At 39.3% G+C, this 8,238-nt stretch overlaps 1 protein-coding gene across 3 annotated transcripts in view; it reads left to right on the top strand.

Moving 5' to 3' along the window:
* The window catches only part of CENPN (centromere protein N), a 20,419-nt gene that overhangs the window by 1,046 nt on the left and 11,135 nt on the right, over window positions 1–8,238 (top strand). For all 3 annotated transcript variants that reach the window (XM_006909705.3, XM_015587721.2, XM_025045388.1), the window contains exons 2-5: window positions 2,499–2,679; window positions 3,905–3,950; window positions 5,679–5,738; window positions 6,168–6,244. In XM_006909705.3, the coding sequence (XP_006909767.1) occupies window positions 2,499–2,679; window positions 3,905–3,950; window positions 5,679–5,738; window positions 6,168–6,244 (364 nt within the window). The remainder of the gene's footprint in view (window positions 1–2,498; window positions 2,680–3,904; window positions 3,951–5,678; window positions 5,739–6,167; window positions 6,245–8,238) is intronic.

Below are 8,238 nucleotides of genomic sequence, written 5' to 3'. Positions count from 1 at the left end.
CTAATACTTTATTCCACAAGTGTTTTTCACTTAGGGAGATAGCTATGTATAAGACAGACATAGTTCCTACCCTAGCGGAGCTCGATAAAATACTGTAAAGCAATAAAGTAATAAGCAAGATAATTTCAGATAGTTCTGTAAAAACAATAAGCAGTAGAAAGTGGGGAAATAATTTTAAACTGGAGTGGTCCGAAGAAGTCTCTGAGAAGCCATCTAAAATGAGACCTGAGTTACAACAAAAGTTACTGTGAGTTTGAAGAACCTTGCAGGCAGGGGCAACTGCAGATACAGTGGCCCTTAGATAGAGGAATCGTTTTTTATTAGAGGAACTAACATGGCAACATAACGAGCTCAGAAAGCCAAGGAGATAGTAGTAGATGATGGGGAAGGAGGCAAGAACCAAACAATACAGGGCCTTGTAGACCATAGGAGTTTGGTCTTGACGTTAAGGCAGGTTGTTCCTGTATCTGGACAAGTAAACAAATCAGGCTCAGTTTTCATGATCCTAAGTCTGTTCTCATGAACTTAATTCAGTTATTTTTCTAAACAATTCCTAATAGCTGCTCTTTATTTTTGTTTTAACTGTTATTTTCAGTATCTTTTTAAAAAAAAGTCCACTGTATTTTCTTGTAAGTTTTCGGTGGTAATAAATTATATGCAGTGTTCAACAAACACTTAAATAGTAGAAATAAATAAAGCCAGGATTCTTGTAAGGGGGTACTCCTCTGTTTGTCTTTGGAAATCCTGTAGTTGTGGTGACAGCAGATAGATTGACTAACTACTGCCTCTTGTCTTAAATGTGGACATCAAGGTCTGTACTCTCCTTCCTAGAAGAGGCGAATAAGGGAATTTAAAGTCTGCATGTATCCTATTTAATCTTCGTTTAGAAATAATGCTTGCTTGTTTTTTTATGCTCTATATTTTGAGAGAGAGAACTATCAGTGAGAGGGAGAGAGAGAGAGAGAGACCCATCAGTGTCCCCATATGAGGTAACAGGGTTGAGAACAGCTGTCACTCTTGGCCTACAGCTTCTGCCCTGAAGGAAGTAATAGAAGGGCTCAGAATCCCCCTTCCTTACACCAGTAAGTTATGCTTTGGAAGATCGTTACCCTATCTGTGGCTTAGGGAGCCACACCAGATTTAGGGCTTAAAACCTTTAGTCGAAGAATCTCACCATCAGGTCTGGGACATGAAAAGTGAGGTAATAGGTCTATGTTAACTGGCAACGCATTAAAGAAAGAGACTGCAATCCTCTCTACCTCTAACCCTTAGTGTTTCCAGTAAGCTCATAAATCCAGGCGTTGGTTCAATATCTCCACTTGGAGTCTAACAACCTTAAAATTTATATGTTCAAAATGGAATTCTTGAGCCTTCTACTGCCTCCCACATCCTCCCAGTCTTCCCCATCTCAGGTAGTAGCAGCTCCATTCTTTCAGTTACGTAGTAAAAACCTTGGCATCATCTTTCACACCCTGCATACATCAGGAAATCCTGTGGACTCTCTCCTAAAAGTATATCCAGAATCTGACCTCTTCCCACCACCTCCACTTTGGTCCACTGTTATCTCTCACCTACATTATTACTGTAGCCACCTAGCTGGCCTCTCACTTCCTCTCTTCCTCCTAGACTATGTCCTCGGTACAATAGCCAGATTGATCCTGGTAGAAAACCTAAATGAGAGCCTGCCTCTTCTCAAGACTTTCCAGCAGCCAGTTTCTGTCAGAATAAAAACTATGATGCCTGCAGTGGCCCTCAGGACCCTTTATGATCCCTGACTTCACCTTCTCATCTGTGCTCCTCTCTTTGACCTCCCTAGAGGCCTTTATCTTCCTGTTCCTTGAAGGCCACAAAGCATTTGCACCTGGAAAGCTCCTCCACCAGCTAGTCACATGGCACACTCTCTCTTCAAGGATTGGCTCAAATGTCACGTTTCTGAGGCCTACTCTCTCTGCCCCTACCACCTGCACCTCACTCCCAGCCTGCTCCATTTTCACTAGCACTAGTTCCCTAACACACTCCATTTTCTCTTCAGTACTTATCACTTTTAACACATTTTGTGATTTTCCTATTGCCTCTCGCTCCTAACTAGAATGGACTCTCCATACTGGCAGGGATTTGTGTCTTTTTGGTTAAAAATGGCAGTGCCTAGAAAAGTATTTGGCATAAGCAGGTATTCAGCAGTTTGTTACATGAATCAGTAATGAATGAATGATTTACTATCATTACCACCAAAGATCAAAATACTCTATTCAAAAAAGGAGAGAGCACTTATTTTTAAACACTCTAAAGCATTTAAATATACTGCTTAAGGAGAAAATAATTAAATCTTCCTGTTGAAACACTCTTTGCAGATTGCCTGAGAAAAGATAAAATAAACATTTGGGTATCTGACCTACAAATCAAAATCCCGGCTAAAAATATGCTGAAAAAAATTCACTGTTAAGTTAAACTTTCATGTTTGGTCAATACTTTGTTGTGCTGTTTTGTTTTTATTAAAGTGCCAAAGGGATGGATGAAACTGTTGCCGAGTTTATCAAGAGGACACTCTTGAAAATCCCAATGACTGAAATGATGACAATCCTAAAAGCCTGGGATTTTTTGTCTGAAAATCAACTGCAAACTGTAAACTTCCGGAACAGAAAGGAATCTCTTGCTCAGGACTTGGTTCTGCTTTGTGAGGTAACAATGTTCAAAATGGTTAACCTTGAACATCATGCTACCCACTTTGTTTTTTTCTTTCTTTCCTCTCCTTAGTCCAAAAGAGATTTAAGGCACCTGCTAAGCTGTAAAGTGATGAGGGCTAAGAACTACTATAGTGAAGAAGATACTAATTTTTAGTCAGCTTTTTTACCTTATAAAACAGCTTACAAATAACTGGGAAAAACAAGTGAATACCACGGGAGAAAAAAAAACACAATCAATACAAGTTTAAGTAATGAACAGTATTCTTTTTTTACCTATCAGATTGTCAGAGATGAAAAGATAATACTCAAATGCATTGGTCAAGTTATGTGGAAAGAGACACTCACATGTATTTACTTATTTGCTTTTTGTTTTAAAATGATTTCAGGCTTTCAGAGAAGTTGCAAGTAAAGTGCAAAAAATTCCCATATTCCAGTATACCCTTCCCTTAGTCACTTTTAAGTAAATATACTCTATGATCCAGCATTCCTACTTCTGGAAATTTATATGGAGAAAATCATTTAAAAAAAAGATATTTATATAAATATTATTGATAAACATTTATATATGTAGTTATTATATATTTATATATAAAGATGTTAATTAGTATTGTTTAAAAAACAAAAAAATTGGAAACAACTATACATAGATTAGCTAAATAATAATACAGCCACATAACAAAATATTCTTCAGCCATTAAAAATAATAAACTAGATCTCTGTGTGCACATTGAAAGAAACTATGATATGCATACATATAAATGTGTATGTATAGAACAGTGGTTCTCAGCTGAGATGATCTTGTTTTCCAGAGGACACCATGTCTGGAGACATTTTTGTTGTCACAGCTGTGGGAGTAGGGTGCTACTGGCTTCCAGTGGATAGAGGCCAGGAATGCTCCTTAACATCCTAGGACAGCTCTTCCCAACACAGAATTATCTGACTTAAAATGTCAGTGGTGCCCAGTTAAGAAACTCTGTTGTAGAGGAAAAGAAACAAAACAAAAAGTTAAATGTGATAAATGAGTAGATTGCAGGAGAACAGTTGTTAGTGCTTGTACTGACTCATGAATCAGAAGGTGTATTTGTTACTTACCAGGAGAGCATAGTTTGGAGACAGGTTGAGAGGTTGCTCTTCGTTCTAAGCAATATGAAAATGTGCTATAAATGGGGGAAGATCAAACCTATTGCCATGTTTACTGAACATTTTATCCTCTCTTTCAGGAGAACTGTATAAGTCTCGATGATGCAGCCCTTTTAGAAATCATTTGTAAGTTTTAGTGATTTGTATTTACATTTAACCAATCCAGTTTTATTAGAGAGGCAGTTTTGTATGTAAGGGTTCAGATTCTGGAGATGGGTTGACCTGGTTTAAAATCTCAGCTCTGTCACTTACCAGTCTTGTGTCTTTTGCCAAGTCATATTGCTTTTCTAGGCCGCAGACTTCTAAGTAAAATGGAGATAATAATAGCATCTATTATAATAACATTATATTATGTTATAATAATAGCACAGGACATTGTGTGGCTTAAATGAGATCATGCTTGAAAGGCTCGTAGCACAGTAACTGGCATATAATAAGCACATGGTAAACATCTGTTAGGCTTTGTATTAATATTAACAATTGAAAATATATTTCTGAGAATTTGTTCTTATTATGGTGTAGCTTTTAAGGAATGTAAGGATTAAAACTGACTGGGCTTTGCATGTGGTGTGTGTGATCCAGGGGACTGAGTAGGAGGAGCACACATGGCTCTAGGGTCTGTATGTGCAACTAGAAGGAAAGTGGAGGCCCTTGCTGAGATAGGGAACACTAGAGGAGACCAAGTTTGTCACAAAGATCATGGATTAGGCTAAGAGGTATTCTATTTGAGGAAATGTCTTCATTTGTCTTGCTGTTTATCGTGAATTTTTACCTGATGTTTAATGGAATCATTTACAATCAAAAATTTTAATTTCCATATTATATAACAGCCATATTCAGAGTTTAGCAGGCCATCTTAACTCAAACACAGAACCAAGGAAGAAAATAACAGAAAAGAACAGAATCCTTTGGATGCTGTTTCTTGGGCAGGCATCGCATTGTACCTGCTTACACCTGTTTTATGCAAAACTCAGTAATCAAGAATTGTCAGGCCATTGCCATATATGGGGTAAGAGAGGGAGATGGAGACACCAAACCACCAAATAAAGGGGGGAAAAAGACATTAAACTGTAGGAAAGACAAGAAGAGTAATAATTACAAAAAGCATGGCAAGTTGGTGCCCTTGAGTGTTGGGGCCAAGATCCCATCTTTATGGACTATAGAACACCTTGGTACTAGGTCCAAAGATAGAGACGGAGGTCAGTGCAGACAGAGGTCAACACAGGGACAGAGTAAAACGAGGATGCTAATGTGGTAGGACTGAATTCAATAACTTCCTAGGTCCATTTTTACTCCAAGGTACTCTTAAATTTGTAACTCCTGATGGGTGTCTTCTATATCACACATTCAATCATCAAATACATACAGAATCCTTGTTTAATGCCAGCCAGTGCCTAGACACTGGGAATACAACAATGAACAAGGCAAAGTCCTGTATTCCATAGGATTCTAGTTGGGGAGACAAGCAGTTTACAAATGACCATCTAAATATATGATGTGATGTCAGAAAGTGATAAATGCTGTGTAGGAAACTAAAAGCAGGGCAGGGTGATCAGGGTAGGCCACTACATAGGTAACATTTTAGTAGAGACTAGAATGAGGTACAGGAATGAGGTGTGTAAAGAACTAAGAGAAGAATGCTCCAGACGAAGGAACAGCCAGTGCTTAGGTTGTACATTTTTATTCAAAATATAAATTTTATGTGGATTAAATTTACTCCAGACAAATAAAACAAGTAATTCTTTATGACTTGTCATTTTCTCTACTTTCGTATTATTGAAAATGTATATTTATAAGCACATTACTTAAAAGTTCTATGATATAATAGTAACAAGCTCTTCTTCCCTCTCTCAGATACTCAATTTCATCGGCACCAGAAAGTATGGGATGTTTTTCAGATGACTAAAGAACCAGGTAACTTTGTCCTTATAAACTGAACATTTGTATTTGATATTTTAGCAATTTAAAAATGAATAGCATTATGTTCCTCTTAAATCTCTTGTCTTTTAAAATGAGGTGATTATTACTCATTTACGGGAAAATGAGAAATATATTTGGTGGTGCTGTGTCAGAGGTACCAGCAGAATTTGTGTGATTTGATCATTATCACTCTTTGAGGTTATACAAAATGCTCACCTTCAGAGTTTTTGCAAATGTAAATTTTTTAATTGAAGAAATGATTTTAATTTTTTTTCCCTGACTACCTCCCTGCTCTCCTCTCCCTTCTACCCCCTGGTAACCACTAGTCTATTGTCCATGACCATGAGTCTCTGTTTCAAATGTATTTATTGAAGACATTGTAGCTCCTTTAAATTTTCTTGATTTTTCTTTTCACTTTGACAGGTGAAGACACTGACCTTTCCGATATGGAACAATTCAAAAGTTCATTTAAGAAAATTCTTCAGCGAGCATTAAAAAATGTAAGAATGAAGTTTATCTGAATTTTCATGAAATTCAATTTCATGGCATCTATACACTTAAAACTTGCTACTACCCTGGTTGTATTTTTGTTTGTAAGAATTTCAATGAGTAATATTCCACACTATTGTAATCTATACCAAAGGTAAACTCTCATTACGAAAACTTTCCTTTCCCCTCACCTCTCAATTCAGAGACAAATGCTGCTTTCTTAAGAGAAACTCTCTGCAGTGATGGAAGTGTTCTGTATCGGCGCTGTCCTGTACCTAGCCAATAGTCACATGTGGCTACTGAGCACTTGACATGTAGCTAGTGTGACTGAGGAACTAAAATGCTAATCTTATTTCACTGTCATTTTAGTTAAATAGCCATGGGCATCTAGCGGCTACAGTATTGGTCAGTGCTGCTCAAGAGCACCCACAGAATCTTTTACCACCATTCCATTTGCAGAGCACCCCCTTAGCACTTGTCATAGGTTGAGGCAATTGTTTTCACAGCCTTAGTCTGCCTTAATTCTCCTTACATATAAAGACATGCCAAAAAATCTGTCACATTCACCATTCTATGGCCGTCCTCTCCAGTGGTGTTCCCTCTTTTTTCATACAAACTCCTTGACCTGTCTTTCCATCTCCCTGCCTCATCCTTGTCTGTAACTTCTGTCAGACTTTCTACTTATCCAATTGTCACTGAACGTACTCTCTCATCACCTTTTTTATAATGACCCTTCTCTGTGTGCTTTGAATCCATCCCCTACATCCTCGTAGGGCCTACATGCTTGGTTTTTCTCTGTTCTCTTACGTTTCTTAATCTCTTACTCTACTGATTCCTACTCTACCGCTTATAAACTTGCCCAGGTCTCAGTAGAAGTACATCCATTCCCCATGCTCATCTTCACATTCTGTTCTTTCTACCACCACACTCCTGGAGGGAAGTATTTGTTTCCTCCTCCTAGTGTGTCCACTGGCACCGCAGTGCTGGCCCCTCTTCACCGTGCCCCTGTCACCTTTTTCCAACAGGGGCACTGCTTCAACTGAGTGAGAGCGGCTGCCTGCAGGGGTCACCTATTCTCGTCTGTTCCTCTCAGGGCCAGCTCTGCCCCTGCAAGGGAGGCCACCCGGAGTAGTTCTGCCAGCAATCACGTGGACAACTCTCCCTGACTCTGCATTTTATTATCCAGAGGGCCACTTGCCCACAGATAGGAGCCAGTCACCAGTTTCTTGGTCATACGAGTTATATATTGGCCTCTACTTGCCAACTCTTTTGCCTTATTTCTCAGTTAGTTCAGAAGAACAGAGGAGAGGGGTGTTATTTATTGGCCTTCTTCTAAGACTTCCCCAAAAAGACCCTTTGAAAGGGTAATCCATCCTTGCTGTCTTCATGCTTAAGCCCCTTGCATTCTGACTACTGCCATTACTGCCAGATTAACACTGAGTTTTGAAAGAGAGTGGTTCTCACAGTGTGATCCCCAGGCCAGCAGCATCAGCGTCACCTGGGAATTTCTTAGACATGCAAATATTTGGGCTCCCAGTCCCAGACCTACTGAATCAGACACTGTGGGAGTGGGCCCAAGCCCTCCAGGTGATGCTGAATCAAGTTTGAGCACCAGTGATATTAATCACAAAATCCTGTGGCCTGTTCTCTTTCAACAGTCATGCTGATTGCAAACACCTTTTGTGCCGGGCCCTATTCTAAGCCCTTTCCAATTACTAACTCATTGCATCCTCCTCATGAAGCAAGTTGGGTCACACAGCTGATGATGGCAAAGCCAGGGTTAAACCCAAGCAGGTAGTTTCAAGGCCACGTTCTTAACATCTACACTGGGCAGGCTCAACTCTCTGCCATGTGCCAGATGCTGGGGCTAGAAAGATGTACAACATCCATTTCTCATGCCTGAGGCCACACTCTCAGATAATAGACAGCTGAATCCGCCTGTTCCTGAATCTCTGCCTTCTTCTACTTGTCTTCTGCCTATCCTAAACTGCTCCTGCACTGTCTC

This window comes from Pteropus alecto, unplaced genomic scaffold (assembly GCF_000325575.1).
Source record: "Pteropus alecto unplaced genomic scaffold, ASM32557v1 scaffold42, whole genome shotgun sequence".
Classification (NCBI taxonomy): domain Eukaryota; kingdom Metazoa; phylum Chordata; class Mammalia; order Chiroptera; family Pteropodidae; genus Pteropus; species Pteropus alecto.
The sequence above is the reverse complement of the archived record's forward strand: the minus strand, read 5'-3'. Positions and strand labels throughout refer to the sequence as shown.